This window comes from Ciona intestinalis, unplaced genomic scaffold (assembly GCF_000224145.3).
Source record: "Ciona intestinalis unplaced genomic scaffold, KH HT000185.1, whole genome shotgun sequence".
In the NCBI taxonomy this organism is placed as follows: domain Eukaryota; kingdom Metazoa; phylum Chordata; class Ascidiacea; order Phlebobranchia; family Cionidae; genus Ciona; species Ciona intestinalis.
Window position 1 is genome coordinate 79,063 of NW_004190507.1, and position 25,948 is coordinate 105,010.

General features: G+C 37.6%; 5 protein-coding genes across 5 annotated transcripts; 4 read left to right on the forward strand and 1 right to left on the reverse strand.

Moving 5' to 3' along the window:
• Positions 1 to 408: 408 nt before the first annotated feature.
• Positions 409 to 4,683, forward strand: LOC100179502 (N-alpha-acetyltransferase 20-like). The gene is made up of 3 exons (XM_002128652.5): positions 409 to 647; positions 2,452 to 2,663; positions 3,199 to 4,683. The coding sequence occupies exons 1-3, from the start codon at positions 468 to 470 to the stop codon at positions 3,338 to 3,340; spliced, it is 534 nt and encodes a 177-aa protein (XP_002128688.1). The 5' UTR covers positions 409 to 467; the 3' UTR covers positions 3,341 to 4,683.
• A 2,174-nt stretch (positions 4,684 to 6,857) lies between these two features.
• On the forward strand, positions 6,858 to 10,196 carry ci-prd-a (transcription factor protein). The gene is made up of 4 exons (XM_002128907.5): positions 6,858 to 7,521; positions 7,945 to 8,168; positions 8,682 to 8,810; positions 9,042 to 10,196. The coding sequence occupies exons 1-4, from the start codon at positions 7,482 to 7,484 to the stop codon at positions 9,438 to 9,440; spliced, it is 792 nt and encodes a 263-aa protein (XP_002128943.1). The 5' UTR covers positions 6,858 to 7,481; the 3' UTR covers positions 9,441 to 10,196.
• A 449-nt stretch (positions 10,197 to 10,645) lies between these two features.
• Positions 10,646 to 18,962, forward strand: zf(cchc)-11 (zinc finger (CCHC)-11). The gene is made up of 14 exons (XM_026839339.1): positions 10,646 to 10,665; positions 10,760 to 10,900; positions 11,547 to 11,664; positions 12,081 to 12,168; positions 12,635 to 12,793; positions 13,682 to 13,779; positions 14,231 to 14,333; positions 14,949 to 15,058; positions 15,406 to 15,575; positions 16,062 to 16,132; positions 16,369 to 16,454; positions 16,939 to 17,119; positions 17,397 to 17,570; positions 17,736 to 18,962. The coding sequence occupies exons 2-14, from the start codon at positions 10,777 to 10,779 to the stop codon at positions 18,807 to 18,809; spliced, it is 2,556 nt and encodes an 851-aa protein (XP_026695140.1). The 5' UTR covers positions 10,646 to 10,665; positions 10,760 to 10,776; the 3' UTR covers positions 18,810 to 18,962.
• An 811-nt stretch (positions 18,963 to 19,773) lies between these two features.
• On the reverse strand, positions 19,774 to 21,659 carry LOC100177164 (cationic trypsin-like). Its single transcript, XM_002129003.4, has 6 exons — positions 21,434 to 21,659; positions 21,224 to 21,374; positions 20,987 to 21,134; positions 20,634 to 20,751; positions 20,184 to 20,323; positions 19,774 to 19,968 (listed from the first exon to the last, which is right to left on the reverse strand). The coding sequence occupies exons 1-6, from the start codon at positions 21,471 to 21,473 to the stop codon at positions 19,828 to 19,830; spliced, it is 738 nt and encodes a 245-aa protein (XP_002129039.1). The 5' UTR covers positions 21,474 to 21,659; the 3' UTR covers positions 19,774 to 19,827.
• A 502-nt stretch (positions 21,660 to 22,161) lies between these two features.
• Positions 22,162 to 23,823, forward strand: LOC100187393 (cationic trypsin-like). Its single transcript, XM_002128730.4, has 6 exons — positions 22,162 to 22,386; positions 22,446 to 22,596; positions 22,681 to 22,828; positions 23,064 to 23,181; positions 23,391 to 23,530; positions 23,629 to 23,823. The coding sequence occupies exons 1-6, from the start codon at positions 22,347 to 22,349 to the stop codon at positions 23,767 to 23,769; spliced, it is 738 nt and encodes a 245-aa protein (XP_002128766.1). The 5' UTR covers positions 22,162 to 22,346; the 3' UTR covers positions 23,770 to 23,823.
• The last annotated feature ends 2,125 nt before the right edge of the window (positions 23,824 to 25,948 follow it).

Genomic DNA, 25,948 nt, shown 5'->3' on the forward strand with positions numbered 1-25,948 from the left:
CATGCTTATTCATTAAAGCCATGCTCTCTTTTTTAGGCTCGAAAGTTTTTGTTTGTGAGTACTGGCAAAAATTTGTCCAACGAGATATTAAGTTTGTCAATATATATCGTCCATAATTACTTGGTTTAAGTACGTTTGTTATGTTTGTTTTGTTTCATGCTTTTTGTCAGAAATATTTTGGTTTGTGGGGAATCAAAACGGTTTGCCAGGTTAATATTTGTTAGCAATTTAGCATGTTGGTGCCTAGTGCCAACTAACTGTACTCTCTACTTTGTTAGTGTCGTATGCCTTGTACAATTTGTGCACGGTGGTTAGTTCGCCAGCTAAATAATGGCACGTGGTGTTAACTTAAAGCTTGTCGGTTTTCTGCCTTTTTGTGTTTCAAATATATTTATAATTTAAATAAAACTTGTGCTCATTTTACTACAGATGTTCTTTATGTTGTAGTCATAGTTTAAAGCATAAATATGACGTTGTATCGGCCATTTACATGCGAGGATATGCTGAAATTTAATCGAGTCAATCTCGACCCACTAACGGAAACGTACGCTGTCGGTTTTTATCTGCAATACCTCGCAAAATGGCCGGAATATTTTATGGTAGCTGAATCTCCAGGAGGTGACATCATGGGTTACATCATGGGAAAGGTAGATAATATGTTTGTATAAGTTGTATCTTTACAAACACAGTTCTTTTACTTACAATTTAATTTATTTTAAGTAAATACTCGATATAAGGAAATTGTAAATTTATCAGCCATGCCTGATGCCTAACGCGTAACCTAGAGGTTACGGGTTCAAGGCTCCTCGCTGCTATTATTGTGGTGTACGTGGGCAAGGCAGTTAACGGCAATTGCTCCAACCCAGTGGTCACTAATCCAACAGGAGTTGTCAACATTTTTTGCACAATGTGCGAAAAAATGTGCTCGTTAAAAATGTGCACATTTAAATGTGCGACCTGCACATTGTGCTCGTATCGTCTGAAAATGCGGGAAACGTTTGAAAATGTGCCCATTCAATGGTTTGTGTCAATTAAATAGAATATTATTTGTTAGTAATAAATAATAATGCACTAGTGAAGAATCCTCCGGTACATAGCAGAATAGGCTGGTGGAAAGTGTTAGAGGTTAGTGGTTATAGGGGTTAGTAGTTAGTGGTTAGCAAATCAGGTGGGGTTGGGATTCTTCACCAGTACCAATAATTGTTACGGACGTTACAGATTAGGGCTAGGTTGCTAGAAGTAGTAGGCTATTTAGGGCGGTATAGGGGTTAGCAGATGGAGTATGAGCAACTAATAGGATTTCTTTGCTATATCACCTATTATTTAAATTGTTTACCTTTCCTACATGACAATCCAACATTATCTTGTTTTAATAGTGCAAATATATATATACAAAAGGCTATTTAACATGTTTGTGAAATCTGCCAATGAACTAAAGCAAATAGTTTTGGAATGGGACCACTGTCAATGTTTGGGAATACCAAAAAAACGCTTACAAATGCGTAAGGAGCAATGGACATGTGCATTTTGTTTGTAAATAGTATTTATGTGCATTTTGTTTTATTTGTAAATTGTAATCATGTGCATTTTATTAGTAATCAATTAGTATTAAGTAGCATTTATATGATTCTTTCTTTTAATAAAACACATACAGTCATTTGTACTGATTTTATTGTTTCTGCGACCACAGATTAGCACAACGTGGAGGTTGCACATTTAGGTTTGCACATTTTAAGCGATGCGAGCACGATGTGCAGGTGCACACTTAAATGTGCACATTTTTCAGCGATGCGAGCACAATGTGCAGGTCGCACATTTAAATTTGCACATTTTCAAGCACAATGTGCAGGTCGCACATTTAAGTTTGCACATTTTCAAGCACAATGTGCAGGACGCACATTTTCAAGCACAATGTGCAGGTTGCATATTTTCAAGCACAATGTGCAGGTCGCACATTGTAAATTTGCACATTTTCAAGCACAATGTGCAGGTCGCACATTTAAATGTGCACATTTTTCAGCGATGCGAGCACAATGTGCAGGTCGCACATTTAAATGTGCACATTTTTCAGCGATGCGAGCACAATGTGCAGGTCGCACATTTAAATGTGCACATTTTCAGCGATGCGAGCACAATGTGCAGGTCGCACATTTAAATGTGCACATTTTCGAATGATGCGAGCACAATTATTCGCACATTGTGCAAATAACACTGGCAACCTCGTCTCCACTAATGGGCACGAGGTGTATAAAACAGAACACCCATGTTATAACGACTGTTGTTGCTCCGCCATGCGAGGACACATCATGGGAAAGGTACATGCAGACGTTACATACGTGGTAACTTGTAAGCAGACACAGGTGTATAAAACAGAACACACATGTTATAAAGACTGTCGTTGCCCCGGCAAGTAAGGATAAATAAGTAAAAAGCTGCATTTATTCAATCAAGGTTGAAGGCCGCACATCAGATGATTGGCACGGTCATGTGACTGCATTGTCTGTATCAAGCGAGTATCGAAGGATCCGATTGGCTGCGGAGCTGATGCAACATTTAGAAGATGTTTCCGAGAAGAAGAAGGCGATGTTTGTTGATCTATTTGTAAGGAAATCCAACCAGGTTGCGGTGAAGATGTACGAAAAACTTGGATATATTGTTTATAGGTGAGAATGTGTTTTCATGATGTTAAAGATCTTGTAATAAACTAATAACTATAATAAGTTTTCCTATAGATTTACGACAGTCGTTATAACATGTGTGTTCGTACATCTCATGCCAGCTTACAAGTTGCCCTGTTTGTAAATTTGTGGGTGATTATTTTACATGCGCCCACAAGGATGGCAGTGGCGGGCCTTGAATCCATTGTCTCTGGGTTAGAGGCAGGCGCGCTTACCACTTTGCCTCAGCGTCGTTCTTTGTATTATACTACCCTTTATATTGTTACCTCCATTACCAGGCATAATGTAAACAATCTTTTAGCGGCTCATCTGGTATGAAATGTAGCACATTTTCGACGTTTCAGCTGCCTTCTTTTTTTGCACCAAGATTATTTATAAAAACCCTTTGTCTGAAACAAACATAATTTCGAGTACAAGAGCATGAACTTATTGTCTTTTATTATCCAGAACTCCATCCAAAGTTTCCATTAGCCATGCAACATTGCAACAAATAACATAACCTGCAACATTTATTCTCCAGAACTGTATTAGATTACTATTCGTCCCCCAACGGTGAAGCAGATGAGGACGCTTACGATATGCGTAAACCAACGTCATGGGACGTCAATCGGAAGTCTATTGTGACTGAGAAGAAAGTTATTTTACCGGAAGAACTAAACTAACATACGCTGGGCAATCAACCTTGCTTGGATGCAATCCACCCAAGTGACGACCAAGGTTTGGTATTCCATACAAACAGTTGATTGCCCCATGTTTTATTATATTGTGTTTGGACACAAATTCTTTTCCCACGCAATAGGTGGTTGCCTGCCACAGTAAGTAACATACACAGCTGCCAGGCATATTATACTTGCGTTCCAAAACAACTGTTCTGGCGTTTATTCGCATTATCGCATACATTTATTTTAATGCCCTATATAGGTTGTCTTTATTGGGGTAAATGGCATGTTACTAGAGTCCATATTATAAACAGGAGTTATTTCATGTCGCCCATAGAAATCACATAGCACACAGCAAATGGGGCTAAATTGTTCATAGACATAATATAAATATGTACATATATATATATAAAATTAATCTATTTTATGTTTTTAATACAAATACAGAATGCAGATTAAAAAAAACAAATTTTCAAGTAGTTGTGTAGATTTATTAAAGCTTAAAATTGACTTATATATAGAACTAAGTTTTGCGACTAAGCAGAAAAATATGTTTAAAAATTCCCGTTGCTAGGGTAAACAATCGGCGAAATTAGCCCCATTTGGTTGCCCTGTAAGTTTTCTATGGTGATGAAATAACTTATGTTAATATACGGACTCTGGTATGACAACCTTTATATTGGACCTTGAAATATTGGTACGCAAATTAATTCTGAAAGATTTTATTGCAGAACAACAATGTTATGTTATGGTTTCAAACTTTCATATCGTTGCATTCTTTATACAATTGAACAAAACATGTTGTCAATTATATAACGGCTTCTAATGTATTTAATATTCCTGGGCCCACTGAGACTTGAACCAGGGGTTCTTCAACCACCAACCTACAAACAATGCTACAATACTACCACTTATGCCCACACTATTTGTTCAAGAAACATGTTTAGTCATAAACTCATGACATAACATCTCATATAAATAATATATAAAAAAAAAGTTTTTATTTTTAAAAGATTTGGTTTAAATCAAAACCATCTTCTTTTTAAAGTTTAATAATAAAGACAATTGTGCCGTATAAACAGACTGTTATGTTTGTATTAAAACCGACCAGAAAATTATATGCACCAAAATAGGACAGTTTGACATACAACATGTATTTTTAAGAACCCCCGGTTTAAATTGATCGTTTATTCCTTTTTGCCTTTGTGGCCATTTTGTTGTTCAATCGAAATCACAAACACTTTGTAAACTTTACATGTTTGAAGTTGTAGCAATAACTATGTCAAGGTTATAACTTTGCTGCAATTAACTTTACGTGGAAAATAAACAGCAATCGTTGCATTCTATTACGTCGATAATGGAATAAAATAGATAATTCTTGAGTTGATAACCAGCGGGAATTTTGGTCTAAAATGTTCCCTAGACCTTACCAATACGGGATACCCGCTGTATAACTTGTTTTGTAAAAAAAAAACTTGCGCGTTCGTGTCGAAAATTAAAGGAAGTGCGAGAAAAAATGCCTCGTTTCCGTAACAAGGATTATAGTATTATCGCATGAGAGTTTTAATTGCTTCTTATGTTATGATCGCCATTTCTTCGCTTGTTTTCCCTCGCGTGATGCCATTAATTGTTTACTGGTAGGTTGTTCAAATTGTAAGCCACACAAAAAAACAATTACCGACAATTACAAAGTTACATGCTTAGTAACTCGTTAGCTGGCACGAGGTGTATGAAACTAAACACGTGTATTATAACGACTGTCGTTGCCCCACCATGCGAGGATAAATAAATTACATCCATTTCTTCAACAATGTTTTCGTTGTTACTTATTCGTTGATCTTGTTTTGATAATTTTTAACTGCCCGTCATCGGCCGACGACCCACGTTACCATTGTTGCCACACAAATATTATTATGATGTCACAAACAAATTGCGCAAACTCCTAACTCGTAAACCTTTCTATGAAATTACATTAACGATCCATGGTAACCCATAAGCATTCTCACATTGCTTTGTTTTAAGGTAGCCCACAAACACAGGCCGCTCATAAAATTCTAATTTAATCGGCCCTACGAGCCGTGTAACCTCGCTAAATTATTTTAATAGCCCACTCACCTAACTAACAGCGCCGTGTTATGGTTTTTATTACCTCGGTTTTGTTTGCATTTAACTTTGTGGCTTTCTCGCATCCGTTTTAATGACCTTTATGATCTCGTGCAACTTAATTATAAACGAAAACGTTTAATTTACGACATTTGCTGCGTTGTTGCGACACACAGTAATACTCTTTAAAATCTGAAGCATCGCGCAAAAATGTAGCGTATATTCAAGACGAATATATATATATAGTAGGGTGGGGAAAGATGGGACACCTTTTCGTTTTTTTTTGTCCAATTTGGTAGTAAACAAAGAAAATTTAAAGAAATATGAAACCTGTTCTCACGACTTCCATAGACTGTTGTCAATTGTTTAAAACACAATTAATGGCAAAACGACAGTAGTTAAAATACGCTATACGAGTAACAATAACCATATAAATGACGGCAATGCTAAAACTATATCAACAGAATCGAGATCGTGAATACGGTCATCAAATTCTGTATTTTTTGTTAAATTTTTTACCAAAATGGACGATAAAAGAAAATTGAAAACATGGGCCATCTTACCCCAACCTACAGAACAATAGATTTACGCTCTTGTCCGTTGTTACGTCACTAAAACAATTGTAGATAAGTATCCCCCGAAATTTCCTTAGATACTATTACCCCTAAAAACAGTGACCATCTTACCCCAACCTTGAAACATTCACTTCAGCATTTATACTGCACAGTCCAAATATATATAAATTACGCTACATCTAAAATAATCCACTTAGATGCAATCCACCCCCAACACGCCCAACTTTCCCGTGGGAAAGATAACATTGATTACTTGGCAACTAAACCAGGTTACCTTTATTAAATTCCCACTATTAATAGGCGGCTGTGTATTAGTAATGACGGGACTTGTAATTTAATACACGGGACCACCGCCCAGTTAAGTTAAAGCACAAAACATTGGAATCAAGAAAATCTTATACAGGTACCATTGTCCGAGCGGCCTTTCTATTCCGTTGTAAATCTCTGGTTTGATTTAAAGCCCCATCAGTACAAACATGTTGGGCAAATGTTTCAGTAAATTTTATCAACTTTAATCTGATTATGGCAACAGAGAGACGACCGGTTACCTAGCTACAACGGTCGGTTATTCTTCGTAAACATATTACGTTGGGTTTGTAAATCAACTTAATTTATTGCCGGTTTTTCCAGGCTTAGCCAACTTTGTTTTTTTTGTGGAATATATATATACGTCATCATTACGTCATCAACCTTTTAATTCTTCCGTTCGTTTATACAATTTACGTGAAAACGGAAACTGGGTATACGATCAAAAAAACATTTTGTAATGCCCTTATATAACACGTAGTATATTTATAAAAAAAATTTCTATTGATCAATAAAACATTTTACAAAAAAACTAAAACAAGTTTTTTTTTCTGTTATCTGTATGTTTGTTTTCTAAACGTCTCGAGTTCGTTAAATAGTAGCGACGGTATAAGATGGACCGCGTAAGTATATACATACTATCCCATATTTCCCAATCTCGAACAAAAAACAGCACTTCAAATAAATATTCTTATCAACAGTTTATAACTGAGTTTTACGTAGATTTTTTTCGTGCAAAAAAAGCACCAAAGCTCTAATGTAACCCGTTTGTACATTAACACTAAACTTACGATACCAAAAATGACGTCAACGGTAAGGAGAAACTTCACATTGTTCATGAACTGCATCACCCAATGTCGGGATAATGGAAATTAACATTTTAATCGGTTCTGGTCAAAAGCACGTTAATTAGCATATGATGATATATCGACGTGCAATAAAACAGACGTTGTGTAACCAACATTATGAGTTACGGTTTGTTTGATTTTTTCCGTTAAAAACACACAGGTCACGAGATGGGACCTCAGTTGTGTTAGATTCCGTTAATGTGACACAGATATTCAAGTTATTTAAATTCGAGATATTCGCGATTTCTTTATTTAAAAAAATATTTCAGGATATTTTTGAAATATCCTAAGAAACTCAAGATATTTCAAGATATGGAGGAAACGAAGCAATTAGAAAGAAGTTCAATTACAGGTTTTTTATTTCTTCCTATATTTACTGTTTGATTTAAAAGCGTTATTTAAAAAAATTGCGAATGCGTAATTTGAAGTTTTTAGTTAAATTACGTGAAGTTAAATACATCATTATTTGAAATTCAATTATATAATTGAGTATGATGCTGGAATTGGTTTAAAAAAATACGCAACAGGATAATATATTATTTTCGTTTAAAAAATCCAGAGTAAACCCATTACCCCAACCCATAAATAACGTCGACCTTTAATGTCATATTACATTAATCTTATTTATCTCCGAATACGATATTGAAGTTCAGATTAAATAAAACAACAAAAAGAAAGGAATTAGCAACAAAACGAAAGTCATTAAAACAAACTTAGATTAATAACCACCTGTCTTTCCAACTTTACTCGTTACATCATAAAATAATATTTACAGATTCGTTTCGAAGCACCATGATGACGTCATCATTACCTAGCATGACGCCATATCCCACTATGACGTCACAGGGGTCGCAAAAAGGCAAACGTCGTTCCCGAACGACATTCGATCCGCACCAAATTAATGAACTTGAGAAAGTTTTCCGAACCACCCATTATCCAGATATTGGGACCAGAGACAAGTTAGCTGCCCAAATTAATCTACCAGAAGCAAGAATACAGGTTTGCATGATAATTCTTAAACATATATTACTGTGGGGTAAGATGGGATACCGTTTGCACATTATATCCCATATTTCCTAATCGTGTTTTGAACAATTAACAACGCTATTTCGTGGGGTGAAGTTATTTAATTCTGTTAAATAATATATGTTTGCTACCAAATGGGACGAGTGAAAGGAAATTTAACAAAAAATATATAAAACACGTATATATAGGTATTCCAGTAAAGATTTTGTTGTAATTATAAGTTTTTAACTCTTCGGTTTCTAAAACGTCATTTGTTTGAACAGAGATTAACTGACTTCGCGAAATGAAACTTTCTCTTTACCTACTTAAATTTTTGGATTTAATTTAATTCTATTTATTAGTGACTAATGGGTTGTCTAAGTTATCACCTATAAAGAAAGACAGTTACCGTCGCCTTATATACGTGAACTGTTATTTTCCGGCTACGCGAGGATAAATGAATTAAGTTTATTTATTCATTAATTAACAAATGTCACATTGCCACAGATCTGGTTCCAGAACAGACGAGCTAAATGGAGGAAGTCTGAGAAACTAAGTCACTTCGGTGGATTGCAACATCTAACGGATATCGATGTTGTGCCTGCTCCCAAACCTGACTTCGTCATCAGGTCAAAGGTCAGTGGATGACGTCATTGTTTGTTTTTACCTCGATTTATTTTTTTTCATCGATTGCGGATAATTTGGACAACCTATTATTGACCACTGAGTTGGAGAAATTGCCTTTACTTTATTGCCAAACGCCCACAACGGTAGCAGCGACGAGCCTCGTTATCCTGTTGGGTAGAGACGGGCCCGCACTAACCCCCTACCATGGCGCCATTTAAAAATGGATACTTTCCATTCTAGCATTCCGAGGAAAGACCGCCCTCTCGCGAGAAATCCCAGGAGCGATCACCGACCGTTAGAGGGCAGAACAACGATGACGAAATGTCAAAAATGTGGGGTGAAATTAACCAACAGAGAGTTCTCTCCCAGTTCCTACCCTCACTTTACCCCTCCTACCCCATGTTCCCTCCATCGCACGCAACTTTAGCTGCCCTACTATCCGCTAGGATGCACCCATCTATGATGTCATTACCGATGACGTCACAGAAACTTTTCGGTAATTTTCCATTATCGTTTCCCTTACTGCCTCACACCGATACTCCATCATCGTCGACGCCCCAGTTCAATGTCCCAGACTCTCTGCTGACACCACCGTTAGTAATTGGCGAACATAATTCTAGTGATAACCATTCAAAGTGACGACATGTTAATTGAATGAACAAAAGTTACTTTTTTATCCTTATGTGGCAGGACAACAACAGTCGTTACGTCGTTACAACAAGGGTGTTTTGTTTCATACATCTCGTTTCCTTTTTACCACGTATTAAACTTTGTGGGTGATTGGTTTTGTTTGATTTTTTAATGTAAGGCTATCAACTTAGACAACCCGTTATGCACCACCAGGTTGGAGCAATTTTATTTCCTTTTACTGCATATGCTTCAGTATTTATCTCGTACTATACCAAATATAAGTTTTCTGTAAAAAATAAAATATTTTATGATGTTTATGACCTGAGTTTCGATGAGCATAGAAAACTAAAATAATTTTATTTTTTAAAAAAATTTTGGGGGGCTTTTAATAAAAGTATTGTGTTGTTTACTCATTTTCTTTGAATTTAGCGGTTTTAAAAACCAGGAAACTAAATTTTGATCAATTTAATGTTAAAAAGTTGTTACTGTAAGAAGCTAAACTGTATTATTAGTAACATTCCAACGCATTGTTCAAAATGTTTAAAGATATAGATTTGATAAGAGGAACTGTTATTGTGTTGGCTATGTAAATAATATTGGCTGGTTCCTTAAGTCAATAAAGAGTTTTTATTGAGTAACATATCTGTATAGGAGTTGTTAGTTGTACAGGCTTTAGGCTTAATATAGCGTTAAAGGTATTTTTATGTTTATAAGTTTCGTACCTCGTACGTTATGAATCCAAGTTATAAGAAGTTATGTAATGTATTGTATATTATAGTTATTATGATGCTTGTGTATATTTAACAATGTTTGCCTATTGCCTTATTATATGTAGTTATTAATATCAATATTTAACTTATTACCTCTATGTACAATATGATATACGCTTGTTGATATGGATTCTTCACTAGTGCTGTTAATATTATTAAAATGTATGAATTACAATAATTGATCTGGGAAAATAGAACTGCCAACTTTTTTCCAACCTAGATTCAAATGATTATTGTAACAGAAACACAAGATTACTCACATTTGATATACTAGTCTAGAATCCTTCTGTAACCCATTGCCTCTACCTTATAACCTAACAAATAACCGTGAACTAATAACCTCTAACACTTTCCACCAGCCTAATCTGTAACATACGGGAGGACTCTTCACTAGTGTCTTATTTTATAATGTCATAGTGAGAAATGAGAGACAAAATAAGGAAATGAACGTTGAGGGTTAATAGGTAGGAAGTGCTTAGCATAAAATAGGGAACAGATTCTTAAACCGTTCCTTCTTTACAGTTAAACATATTTAAAAATCTACAAAATGTGTTTCAGATTTAGTGTTTTATAATATGTCTATGTTTGGTAATGATTGTTTATTCTCTGAGTTTCAATCTTCGTGTTCGTCGGATGATGAAGAAGATGATTCGTTACTACGGCAATATAAGGAGGAGAACGCCACGCTAAGGAAACAAAATATCCTTTACATTCACAGTTTATCGTCTTGTATGAATAACAGCGCGTTTAACATAATTTAAACGTTTTTTTTTTACAAAAACAGAAGTCACAACTTGTTAAACCCTGGCTGCTTTACAAATAGATAACACATACTTAATGACATTTTACAGTGGATGTGAGAAGTAGAGGCAGTTTACGGGAATATGCAGCTTGAATACAAATGGATGTAGAACAGTGGTTTTCACTTTTCCAACTGGCATGTTTTATTATTTCATTCATAGTTCTCATACTACTTACTTAAAAACTAAAGTCAGGCAAAAAGAATGATTTTATTTCATTTATTCTTTACTGTCGATCTATGTGATAAGTAAACCTAACAGCTACTTGGGTACCATTTAGAAGACCTTCCTGTATCGCAAATGGTCGCAAACTTGAGGTTTCTTTATCACTCGTCGTATATAGAACTTGTTATAGTAGTACTTATGCTGTGGCACAGTGGTTTATATTTCATAACACCAGGTTTAGAAACATGTTGCTCACACCTTATGTGTGTATTATATATTAATACAAACCAAATAACTATATTTGTATTAAGGCTGTTTCATTTCATTAGGTCAAATGTTTTCAAGTTTAAATAAATGTTTGATCCTTATCTAATGTTTACATGAGCAGCTCCGTAAAGCAGTTAATATCTTCACTCAGCCATCCTTTATTAAAGTGAAGGACGCCGCAAAAGATGGACCAATCGCTCATGTTCTTCTGTTTAATAATGTAACTGCAAGGTGAGGATTGACAACATAGGCACCAAACCTGGGGTGGCAGGGTGGGCAGGCTAACCCTAGAATTTTCTACATTGTATTAATCAGTAAACAATGCAACCAATAAGTTAGTTTGTTTCACAGGATTTTGTGTCTAACTATCCCTGCCTCCCCTGTGTTTATGAAAGTTTAGCGCCTATATATAAATATATGATATGCGTTTGAAATGTTGGGACTAAGAGTGCTGTTTAATTATACAACAAGTATATGTTTTTGCTCCCCAGATTGCTGAACTCTACTATTATTTAAATGTACCAACAAGCGGAGCTAGAAATTAAAAAAACAGTTTCGGGCACTATAAGTTTATTGAGTGTTGTTTTAATTTAGTAAATACAATATGAGTGATTATGCTTTAATTTACAAATTTTATACTCCAACAGGAAACACGCCAATGAAATTAAAAACTTCTTTCATGAAATTGCGTCTCGTCCGAATCTATCCGATGACTATGTGCTTGACTCACCACAGGTTGGTTTAACTGAATCATTAGTTATGATAGGCACGTGCCTGCCGATGGGCAAAGTGATACTCTGTAAATACACCTGCTTTAACTGGCCCACTTTCCCAAGATTTTTATTAACAGAAAAATTACATGTGTAGTGTATACAGATTTTGTTCAAATTCGATATGCGTTACCAATGTTATACCTGCCATACCAGTTACCAGCGGCAGCACTAATGAAGAATCCTTGGGTACATTACAGATTAGTGGTTATATGGGTTGTGGGTTATTGCTTAGCAGATAACATAGGGGCAGGATTCTTTACTAGTACCACCATATCCACCATAACTTGTATCGTCTACACTAAACGCTGGTTAGAATGTAGTTATGGTTCACTTTTATTCCAGAAGTGTAGCTTTAAAATCAACTTTTATGTCATCACGAGGGCCATCAAGTTCATGCGTAAACAATTTAAACTTCAACATAAACACAGAGATCATCTGTTCCTTACCTTCCTCCCAAACTGAAGTCGTACAAATCCAAACGTAGCAGCAGAGACGAGAGAAAAGCCAGCAAAGCTTACGTTGTCACCAACAGCTTCCAAGTTTTTAGCAACTACTTTTATCTTGATCAAATCGGGGAATCTTTATCGGTTTGTGTTTGGGTTTTTTATATATTTTTATTATTCTATAATAAGTGAAAATATTTATGTTTACTTTGTTTTCACTGTCACTAGGTGGTGATGGAGAGTTTGTAATGTTGAAACATAAAATAATATTGTGTTAAATGCGTAAAAATAGTAAATACAATGTAGAAAATTCAGCTGTCACCTCAGGTTTGGCGCCTATATGGATGCCCTAGGCATGCCTTTTAAAATACAAAGGAGGCAGGAATAGTCAGAAACACAATCATATTAAGCGAATCTATTGCTTGTAACGTTTACTGATTAACACTTTCGGCGCCGCACTAATAACAATCGGACACTGGGTGCCGCAAGAATTTTGGATTTTATTAAATTTTTAATAAGCCATGAATTACAATTGAAGGTATATCTTCACTATTCGTCACAGCCGGAAGAATAAGTATTGGACAAAACAAAACTTCACAACATCATAATTGTAATGATCAGACTATAAAACTTTGAAGTTTCAACCATTATCGGTAATTATTCCAGCAGTGGCAGCAGTGAAAACATTGTAAACTAGTAATATTGGGTAAAATATACTTGAAATAGTCGGAAACAGCTGATCGTAGGATCACAAGCTAATTGGTCAAAAATAATGTAATTCTCAATGCAGCCTAGATCGAGCGCACGTATATATACGTGGTTTACTATTAGTTTAAACGCAACGCGGCACTCGTAACAATGAAAAAATGATAAAACGTATATTTACGTGTGATGGCACCGCGAACCCTTGTTGCTTAAACGTATACGTAGATTGGCGCCAAAAGTGTTAATGCAATCTCTAAAAATCCTGGGTAGGCCTGCCCACCCTTTGGTGCCTAAAACAACCAGTATTAATACCTACTGTCCGAACAGCGCGATGAGAAGAACGAGAGCCTCCTCCCCTCGTATGAACGAGCACGTCCCGATCCCTTAGATGGAGAGGTCGATGAGGCGGATGTGAATAAGATATCGTGAGTTAATGTTGGTCATTGTGATGGAATCATGTACATGATATTTATGATGTATTCATATTCGTGATGGAATCACATACGTGATACAATCATATTCGTCATATTTTTCATATTTGTAATTTAAAAAGGCCGATGATTAAAACAAATTTCATACTTTAACTTTAATTTATTTAAACTTTGTTTATTGTAATGACTTACTCTGAAAAGTCTGTCGCGTTTTCCACCAGTCTCTACTGTTTAAACGAGGGATCCACAAGATTCATTCTTATTTTATTACATGCGTATGTGGACATTGTGTATCCCTGTCCCTGGTATAAACAGTTTGTGGAATAAGTTCTGTATTTGGGTGGTTGGTATTTTGGGCCTCGTTGCACTATTGTGCCACAAATCATCACATTTATAGTTTGCGTGATGGTTGATCGTTCTGTAGTTACTTTACAATTTTTCACAGAAACAAAACCATGAGAGCTTGTTTCAACTGTGGTATGAATGATCATCAGATAAAGGATTGCCCAACCCCCAAGAACTTTAAAAATATCAACCAGCGTAAAATGGTGGGTTGCAAATGATATCATTACATACAATAAGGAGAAATTTCTTTCACAGGATTGTGTGTCTAACTATCCCTGCCTTCCCATGCATTAAATAGTTACATAATTCCAAAAATTGTAGCTGTATCATATATTAGTGCTTTTCAACCTTTCCTGGGTTGGTGAACCCCTAAAGTTGTTGCAACGAACTCATGCACCCCTGATTACTTTAACGTAAAAATAATGACATTTCTCGATTCCCAGTTATGCAAATATAGAATTCATATAAAAAAAAACTGTAGGAAAGTGGCTAAATTTGTTAAAAATGTTCAAAACTTAATATTATTGGTGAAAATTGTTGAAGATTGTGATGCAACCTTGTATACCCTTTTGCACTGGTGCACCCCTGGATATTTTGGTGCACCTTAGGGTGCACCGTGCACACCGGTTGAAGGGCACTGGCACATATATATATTCTGATGTTGTTGCTACCAGAATCTAAAAGTAAAAAACTCTTCTGAGGAAAAACTAAACTTTGTTTTGCATTTAGTCTGATGATGCCATGCAGTATGGCAGACAATACTTCTATATATATCAGTATATAAAAAGAAATCAATTAGCGGCAAACTTTTGTTTCAGCAATTCCAGGAAAGAGTGAACAGCTCCCCACAAATGGGGAATTCCCGTTACCACGCCGACAATGATTCAGATTCGGAACGATTCTCCGAGTTCAAACCAGGTGTTATAAGGTGAGGGTTTGCAGTTAGAATGTTTTGTTTATCCTTGCATGGCGGGGCAACGATAGGTGTTCTGTTTTACACCTCTTGTAGGGGATTGTTTTTATATGGGTCAAATTTATAAAGGGCCACTGGGTTGGAGCAACTGCTGTTAACTGTTTTGCCCTTGGACAAAATGCCCACAATTTTTTCACACGGCACACCTCACTGTTTGATAACTAACATATTAGTTGCTTGGATATGCTTTTTTTATACACCAGATACATATGATATATTTAATAGAACACACAACTTGTTTTACTTCTCCCCATGTACAACACATGCACTGCATATAGAAATACTTAAACCCCTCCTTCCAGCTCCCAGCTTCGTGAAGCTCTTGGTATTCGTGACAACCAACTTCCCCCCTACATCTACCAGATGAGGTGGCACGGTTACCCACCAGGTCACATGATTGACGCGAAGATTAATTCTGCCGGGTTAAACTTTTATTCTGAGGGAAGGAAATCTGACAGTCAGGATAGCGAAGGTATGGTTGAATAATAATGAATGTACCTTGTTTATCCTCGCATGGCGGGGCAAAGACAGTCGTTATAACACAAGTGTTCTGTTTCATACACCTCGTGCCCGCTTATCAGTTACCACGTATGTAACTTATTTATCCTCGCATGGCGGGGTAACGACAGTCGTTATAACACGGGTGTTCTGTTTTATATACACCTCGTGCCCGCTTACAAGTTAGCATGTATGTAACTTATTTTCCTCACATGGGGGATACAACAATAGTTACATGTTCTGTATCATGCGCCTTCAGGACATTATAGGTTTGGTTGTTAAGTGCCTTAAGAAAAACCTGAAACATTTACGATATGCCCACAATGGTAGAACCAGTAACCTTTAGGTTAAAGGCAGGTGTACAGATTACTGTCAACGCCTGGAATGTCGACTATTTTAAATCGCAACTGAAAAATTGCAAAAGCCTTTTGACTACTAATATTGTTGTTTTCACCTCCAGGTCAGGTTGACGTTGACAAAATCATCTCCTATCCTGGGTTTAATGTTCCACCTGCTCCACAAACTGTTGAGGTAAGATCAATTTGCCTATATTAACCAATGTTGGGGTAATGAGCCAACTGTGGTCTAAATCCCAAGTCCCATGATGTGCTTAAGTGCAGAACCAAAAAGAATGGAATGATATTCACAGACTGACGGACACACTAATCACACTATAACATATGTAATATATATAATTTTAATTGTTAAGCAAAAAGTTAACTGCCTTGCAGTCCAAACACAATATGACATCACAATATATCCCATAGGATCCTTCCTTTCCTCCAATGGACGACAGACACAGCAAAGATGTGATGGTGTCGTACCATATGCATAAAAATGAACTCCTGAAAAAGTAAGAGACTCAACGTTTATGCACCCCTTAGTGTATTCACTTTTTTATTTGTTATTTTATCTACTTTTTCATATTCTTTCCCTGCCACTAAAACTAACATGTTACAAGCAAAAATATGCGTTTCAATTTCTCAACAACTTGTCCTATAACATGTTTTATAAACTGTTATGTTCTACTATTAAATCTTTGTTTACTTAAAACTCATGTTTTGGGATCGATTCCGAGATAGCGAGGGTAAATATTAGGAAACTGCATTTTTTCCTCGTTTGTTTTACCTTATTTCTACTCGTTGTCGCTTTAACAAACTGCTTAAAATCGCACAACAAGCAAGAAACCCGAGATTGCTTGTTAAGAAAATGCATTGCCTTTTTAACTCATGTTTAAACACAATAGACATTATTAACCTTCCATTTCAAGGTTCATGTTGTTAAGGAAGTTTGGTATTTTTATCTTAAAAGCTTCCTAAACTTGCGTTTAATTCCAGCAAACGAAACAACGTCGTCCCAAACCCACGTAAACGGCAAAAAGTTTCGCATCGAGTCGATAACGTGGATGAGGTCGATATGGAGATCGAGGACGACTCGGACCCGGCTGAAGTTGTGGCGGGTGATGCGAGGGAGAGAGGGGACCAGAGGATTGTCATCGAGTCTTCATCTGTGGAAGAGGTAGGTCGGGATTGGGTAATATTATTGGATGAAACTTTGGAAACACACAAAGTTTTTATACCAGATAAGCCGCTAATATTTAAGTTGTGGAAGTAACAAAATACTTGGTTTTTGTTGTTACATGGGTGTGGTTTACTTTGATAATATGGTTGTGTGTAGGTTAACGCTGTGGTAAACGCAGTTAAGTTGCTGTTTACGGTACGGCAGTTGTTGTTGTGAGGTAGGCAAAGTGGGGGCGACATTTCTTTGTTTCTTCTTTTATCCACATTCCTCCCAGGAGGAGAAAGAGGAAGGTGAGTGCGATGAGATGATAGACGTTGATCAATATGTTGTGGGGTTGAGTCAGGATGAACTACAAGTAAAGAAAGCAGCGATCGAACGTGAACTCGGGAAGCTTCTCGTGTCTGATGTTGTTGTTATTTCATCGGATGATGATGTCACTTCTAATGATGTCACACCTGATGATGTCACTACTAATGATGTCACACCTGATGATGTCACTACTAATGATGTCACACCTGATGATGTCACTACTAATGATGTCACACCCGATGATGTCACACCTGATAATGTCACACCTGCTGATGTGACACCTGATGATGTCACCACTAATGATGTCACACCTAATGATGTCACTACTAATGATGTCAAAGCTCATGATGTCACACCTGATGATGTCACTACTAATGATGTCACTACTAATGATGTCACTACTAATGATGTGACACCTGATGATGTCACACCTGATGATGTAACCACTAATGATGTGACACCTGATGATGTCACTACTAATGATGTCACACCTGATGATGTCACTACTAATGATGTCACACCTGATGATGTCACTACTAATGATGTCACACCTGATGATGTAACATCTGATGATGTCAAAGTTGAAGGAAAAGAAACACTTACTGATGACGTCATTCATAATGATGTCACCAGCGATGATGTCACACCAAATAATGAAACTAACACCAATGAAAAGATGTTTGCTGAAAGTACAACCACTGGACATCCTTCATCTGTTAAAGATGATTCTCCCAATGTTGATGTTACACAACTTGGGAAGTATGGTCATGATGTTACTTCTCAAGTTACGCGTGGTGGAGTTGCCAACCATATTACTGGGGGGATGGCTTCCAAAGTTGACGATTCAAACCAATATGACGTGGATTATTTAAACAATAAAAAGTGTGTTGAACTACGTGATATTGATGTCATAATACCTCAAAAAGATGGAACGCCGCATTGTGATGTCATAACATCAAAGACTGACACTGTGATGTCACAAAGTGAACAATCATCACATACTGTTCAGGATTATGACGTAACAAACGATGATAAAACCATTTGTGACGTCACGGAAAGTGTAACAATGCAAAATGACGTCACGAATGAACCACAATCTACTACACGCGATGACGTAGAAGGCAATAATGACGTCATGGACAAGGTTAACAACATTTCGCTCGAGCCTTGTGCTGGGAACAATGATGATAGTGACGTCATAATGGATGGTGGAAGTGGGGAAGGGAACCCCGAAAACACGGGAGTTCCCCACCGTTCAAAGTTCGCAGCAGGCGTCACCCAGTTCGACGCTTATTACCGCGAAACTAAGTCGCATGGCGTGTTTAACAAATTGAAAAGATTGTTGCGTAATTCACCGCGAAGACAACCAAAAGATTAATGACGTCATATACCTTTATCTGACGTCATAGGGAAATTTGTTTTTCTGTGTTTTTTTTACAGTTTGTACCAACGGTTTTCACACTTTGTTCGAATCGCATAAATTATTGAAAACAGAGATCAACTTACAGCCGTCCTGTGTAAGTCGGTAAAACTTCGCTTTGATATTAATGTTTGAATGGTTTGGTATCTCATTTAAACCAGGGGCGATGGGTCGCTACAGTGGTTAGAGCGCCCACCACATAATTGGATGATACGTGTTCGAGGGTCGACATGGTTATCATTGTGGTCACCAATGGGTTGTCCAAACTGTCAGGCCTATAGAAAAACAAGCAGCCACAAAGTTACATACATGGTAACTCGTAAGCATGCGCGAGGTGTTTGAAACAAAACACTCGTGTTATAACGACTGTTGTTGCCCCGTTATGGGCGGTTAAATAAGTTACATTAATTTGTTCATAGTCGTATATATGGAATAGTGGTATAAGGTTTTGAAACACTGGTTCAGTGTATAAAGTGTTTAAAAGTAACAAGGCTCCAGGGTAAAGACGGGAAACGTTTGTAATGAACGGGGGCACCGAAGAAAAGCATTGGTTGGTTGTGTTTAAGGTTTAAAACTTAAAAGCCACGTGAAGTGATAAGGATTCGGGGTTCGATAAGTTCGAGGTTTGTTGTTGCTATCGTTCGAGTCGCTACTCTTGTAAGTGTGTGTGTTTTTGTGGACGTTGCTACCACTGTGGGCGTATATGTATCCTTGGCCAAAACACTTTAAATTGCTTCAACCTAATGGACACCAATGCGTTGTCTACTTAACTGCAAAGCTTTTTACTCGGTATATAAATTCCTAGGCGGGAACACGATGCGCATTAAGCTTCTGCATATGCTGCGCAAGTCATTTATGTCGGAACTCTTATCGTAAAGTTAAACAAGTGATAATGGTAAAAGATTGGAGTCGTACAACAGAATATTTCATCAGTGTTTATTTCATTGCGAAATCCGCGTTAAATGTTTGGTTCCATTTAAACGTAGGAGTTGATGAAGCTGATGTAGTGAGACACTCTGGTGTAAACACCTGGGTAGTCTGGGTAGGCGCATCCAATGCCCCAAGATACGACACCGTGAACAGCACCGTTGCAAACGACTGGGCCGCCGGAATCACCCTGTAGGAATGTATGTGGTTATTAACAGTAAACATATGTAGATATATCGATAAAGATACTTTGTACTTAAATAAACGATTGTAACTTAAATATCTTCGCGTTGCAGGGCAACATGGGTGTTGTGTTTTATAAACCTCGTTACGAGTGAGAATTTGTGAGTGTTTGTTTTATGCGTTTTTTTTGTAACCGAATATTTTAAAGGGTGGAGAACTCACTTGGCAAGAGTCTTTTCCTCCAGTTCCCAACAATCCAAGGCACATCATACCATCATAGATCCCTCCACCGTATGCGTTGTTGCAGTCAGAGTTGGAGATGATTGGTACTTGTACACTGTATGGCTTGTCGGGGTAGTTGGCTGTAAAAATAAAACAACATTAAAGTGCTGAGGTAAGAGAGTTCCAAATGTTTTTAAACTATTCTATTTTATAGACGTTGCCAAGTTAGTAGACGTAATGTATACAATATTACATAAGTTAGTACCCTACTATAATGTAGTTTGCCCAAAATATGTAAGTAACACATAGGTTTATAGGAACCACGTTTTCATTTATCAGATTTTTAACGACTGTTGTTTTGCTGCTAATTCCCTTCTCTTTGTTTATTGATTAATTTGATCTTCACTATCGCATTGGGAGAGATAAATTAAACTATTATGTTAAACGTACATCCAACAATCTGGGTGTTTCCCCATCCAGATACTTTGCAGACAGTTCCTACGGCTGGGTCGTTGAATGCGGCTGGGAGGGTGGCGAATGTAACGTGGGAGTTCTGGCTGATGCTGCTCTGTTAGAATAAAACAAAGCCATGATTCAGATACATTAACAATATTACGTTATTATATGGTTAGTCTATGTCCCATATCACTTGTATAAATTAATAAATGAAACTTATTAGATCCTATAGCGTGGTCGGGCCATGACAGTCGTAATGGCGGACAATTGCCCAAATAAACCAAATGCCCACAATGGTAGCAGAATCAAATCATGTTGTTACTCAGCGCCATACTTTAATAACTTACTGAGAGTTGAAGCAACATGATGTCGTTTTCCATGGTGTTACTGTTGTACTGTGGGTGGGGTACGGTCCTTACAACACTGGATGCTTGCTCGGTACCGTCATTGTTGGAAAGGCTGTAGTCTCCAGCAGTAACAGTAAGGGAAGCGGCGCTGTATTGAACAAGTTGATGGGACGAGTAAAGAAAAAGAATATGTGTCCCATCTTACCCCAAAGTAATATTACATAGGATTATACTTACGCGGCGTTGCAGTGAGCGGCGGACATGGCCCAGTTAGCGCTGAGGATGCTTCCTCCGCACATAAGGCTTCCAAATCTCTTCAAGTTGACGATGTATGGCAAGTCACCGGGGCTGGTGAGTTGCCCTCCGATGATTTTGTCATCGTCAGCGACTGTTGAACAACAATTAAAGTTATTTACGTCACAAGAAAACTTGAAACGTCATAGTTACCAGCTGCTGCTACCAAGAGTGCGAGAATGAAGACTTTCATCTTTCAAGTTTTCGAGTTGAACTGTTTCAAGTTGAATCGAATGATTTAGTAGCAAACCGTGGTGGCATATATAGCGGGTTGGGATGGCTAAACGTGTTCGTTTCACACGCTATGTCTATTTCAGTTCGAACATCAGTCGTTTTACCACGGTCGTGGGATTTATAACAGCAGGCTTCGGTGTGTTTGATGATGTCACACCTGATGATGTCAAAGTTAAAGTGAAGGAAACATTTGCTGATGACGTCATTCAAAATAAACACAAAAAAATAAACACAAACAAAGTTACATACGTCGTTATCACACGGGTTTAGCACCTCGTGCCAGAGTTACCATGCATGTTACTTTGTGGGTGATTTTTTTGGGGAGATTTTTTCATTTTTTTTATGTATTGCTGATATTTTGGACAACCCATTAGTGACCATTGGGTTGGAGCAATTGCAGTTAAGTGTTTTGCCCAAAGACACATACGCCCACAATGGTAGCAACGTCGAGCCTTGAACCCATTACCTCTGGGTTACATGCGGACGCGCTAACCACAATGCCACGGCGCCGACAAATAAGTTACAATCATTTAATCATCGGCAGACGGGGGATAACGAAACATATTTTATTCCAATTTCCGCGACTCTAATCTTTATACTTGCAAATTATATACAGCTGGTAACAGAATATTTAACATTTTAAACAAACACACCAAAGCCTGCTGCTGTTTAAATCCCACGACCGTGGTAAAACGACTGATGTTCGAACTGAAATAGACATAGCGTGTGAAACGAACACGTTTAGCCATCCCAACCCGCTATATATGCCACCACGGTTTGCTACTAACTCATTCGATTCAACTTGAAACAGTTCAACTCGAAAACTTGAAAGATGAAAGTCTTCATTCTCGCACTCTTGGTAGCAGCAGCTGGTAACTATGGTGTTTCAAGTTTTCTTGTGACGTAAATAACTTTAATTGTTGTTCAACAGTCGCTGACGATGACAAAATCATCGGAGGGCAACTCACCAGCCCCGGTGACTTGCCATACATCGTCAACTTGAAGAGATTTGGAAGCCTTATGTGCGGAGGAAGCATCCTCAGCGCTAACTGGGCCATGTCCGCCGCTCACTGCAACGCCGCGTAAGTAAAACCCTATGTAATATTACTGTGGGGTAAGATGGGACACACATTCTTTTTATTTACTCGTCAACTTGTTCAATACAGCGCCGCTTCCCTTACTGTTACTGCTGGAGACTACAGCCTTTCCAACAATGACGGTACCGAGCAAGCATCCAGTGTTGTAAGGACCGTACCCCACCCACAGTACAACAGTAACACCATGGAAAACGACATCATGTTGCTTCAACTCTCAGTAAGTTATTAAAGTATGGCGCTTAGTAACAACATGATTTGATTCTGCTACCATTGTGGGCATTTGGTTTATTTGGGCAATTGTCCGCCATTACGACTGTCATTACCCGACCACGCTATAGGATCTAATAAGTTCCATTTATTAATTTATACAAGTGATATGGGACATAGACTAACCATACAATAACGTAATATTGTTAATGTATCTGAATCATAGCTTTGTTTTATTCTTACAGAGCAGCATCAGCCAGAACTCCCACGTTACATTCGCCACCCTCCCAGCCGCATTCAACGACCCAGCCGTAGGAACTGTCTGCAAAGTATCTGGATGGGGAAACACCCAGATTGTTGGATGTACGTTTAACATAATAGTTTTTTTTATCTCTCCCAATACGATAGTAAAAATCAAATTAATCAATAAACAAAGAGAAGGGAATTAGCAGCAAAACAACAGTCGTTAAAAACCTGACAAATGAAAACGTGGTTCTAACTTATGTAATATTGTATACATTACGTCTACTAACTTAGTTAGCAACTTCTAAAATGTTGTTTTATTTTTACAGCCAACTACCCCGACAAGCCATACAGTGTACAAGTACCAATCATCTCCAACTCTGACTGCAACAACGCATACGGTGGAGGGATCTATGATGGTATGATGTGCCTTGGATTGTTGGGAACTGGAGGAAAAGACTCTTGCCAAGTGAGTTCTTCACCCTTTAAAATATTCAGTCACAAAAAACGCATAAAATCGATATATCTACATATGTTTACTGTTAATAACCAAATACATTCCTACAGGGTGATTCCGGCGGCCCAGTCGTTTGCAACGGTGCTGTCCACGGTGTCGTATCTTGGGGCATTGGATGCGCCTACCCAGACTACCCAGGTGTTTACACCAGAGTGTCTCACTACATCAGCTTCATCAACTCCTACGTTTAAATGGAACCAAACATTTAACGCGGATTTCGCAATGAAATAAACACTGATGAAATATTCTGTTGTTCGACTCCAATCTTTTACCATTATCACTTGTTTAACTTTACGATAAGAGTTCCGACATAAATGACTTGCGCAGCATATGCAGAAGCTTAATGCGCATTGTGTTCATGCCTAGGAATTTATATACCGAGTAGAAAGCTTTGCAGTTAAGTAGACAACGCAATAGTGGCCACTAGGTTGAAGCAATTTAAAGTGTTTTGGCCAAGGACACATATACGCCCACATTGGTAGCAACGTCCACAAAAACACACACACTTACAAGAGTAGCGACTCGAACGATAGCAACAACAAACCTTGAACTTATCGAACCCCGAATCCTTATCACTTCACTTGGCTTTTAAGTTTAAAACTTTAAACACAACCAACCAATGCCTTTCTTCGGTACCCCCGTTTATTACAAACGTTCCTCATCTTTACCCTGTAGCCTTGTTACTTTTTAACACTATATGAATTGAACCAGTGTTTTAATAACATTTTTTAATGTCGTTGCTACCATTGTGGGCGTATGTGTCCTTGAGCAAGACACTTAACGGCAATTACTCTGTTGCAACTCGACGCCTAAAGTGACGTCACATAACCCAATCCCAATACTTAATTAATCAATGCCAACAGTGCGGATACGACTTATCTCATGAGAGACTTTCCCATGAAAACAAACCCCCCGTTGAACGATGTTAATGATATCCTGTTCAGCCGATGACAGGCCCAAATCGATTCCCTTTTATCGCATGACGTCACACTGCTGTCACGTGATTCTGTCCGCTATGTAATTCGCCTTTTCCCTAACACAAAAACGAATAACGAGAAACCACTATCGGCACTGAGACCTCGAGGTCAGTCTAGGTTCGTGGCGGGCTCTTACGAGCTTTTGTCCAGCCGTCAAGTAAGCTTTTGCCCGATACCGTATCGTGTACTTGTATACCAGAAAAAGGAATAAAACATAGCAAGATATCATGAACTGTTTGGTATCTGGATATTTAAACAATTAGTACTACAGTAGATATAGCACCCCGCTGAAGCCTGTATATGAAGTCGGATCAGCACGGAGTCATATAACCCAACCAGCGATCCTGTTTATTCAGTGGGGGCAATTACTCCAACCCAGTGGTCACTAATGGGTTGTCCAAATTATCAGCCATACATAAAAAAATCCCCCTAAAAGTAATCACCCACAAAGTAACATACATGGTAACTCGTAAGCTGACACGAGGTGTTAAACCCGTGTGATAACGACTGTCGTTTTCTCACCATGTGAGAATAAAGTTAGTTACATTCACTCATGCATACTGTAACTCGTAAAATCTGCTGTCGTTGATCCACTACTGGGTTAATTTGTTACAAACAAGTTTGTAGGGGATGACGTCAAACCCAGGTGTTTTTATGACACGATGACGCAGCACAGAGTAAATATATACGCTTGTTTACCCGTACAAGTTTAGGCTTCATGTTTGTAAATGCACATCAATGTTTAGCTTGCCTAAATTAGTAGCACAACTGTTCGTTACATCAACAGCTGCTGGCATCCCACGTTGCAACGTCATAACATACGTGTCCTGTACTTGCTTTACCTTTTTTCTAGATAGTTGGTTAGCAATTGCAAACGTTATTGCAATCTGCAAAAGTTGCGAATGTGTTTAACAAATTTGACGAAATAATGTAAAAGGCATCAGCAGTAAATAATATTTTTTTAAAATTCTCGCTCCCGCTAGACGGCGTAAACATTAAACAATTAAAATAGGAACAAGTATTGAATTTCCCCAAGAAACATGCGAGAATATGTAAACATGTATCATTTACTAGCTGTGCATTTAGTCGTTCGTGTAAACCTCTTTAAAATAAGCCTAACCCCTTTCAAAATATAAATAATTTAAAACGAAAAAGGAAAAATGTAAACAACTTGCATGCATGAGTGAACTCACGTGTTCAATGCTAAGTCCTAAAATTTTTCTAGGTTTATAATTTATAATTATTAAATTAGATAATATAAGCCAGAAGACGTATAAATAGGTAATCCTTTAGCTGGTGGCCACCTGAAATTTTGGTTTCAAAATGTTCCTTAGGTCTCACTGATACTCATTGTATAATTTTTTTTTGAAAAAACTCGGGCGTTCGTGTCGAA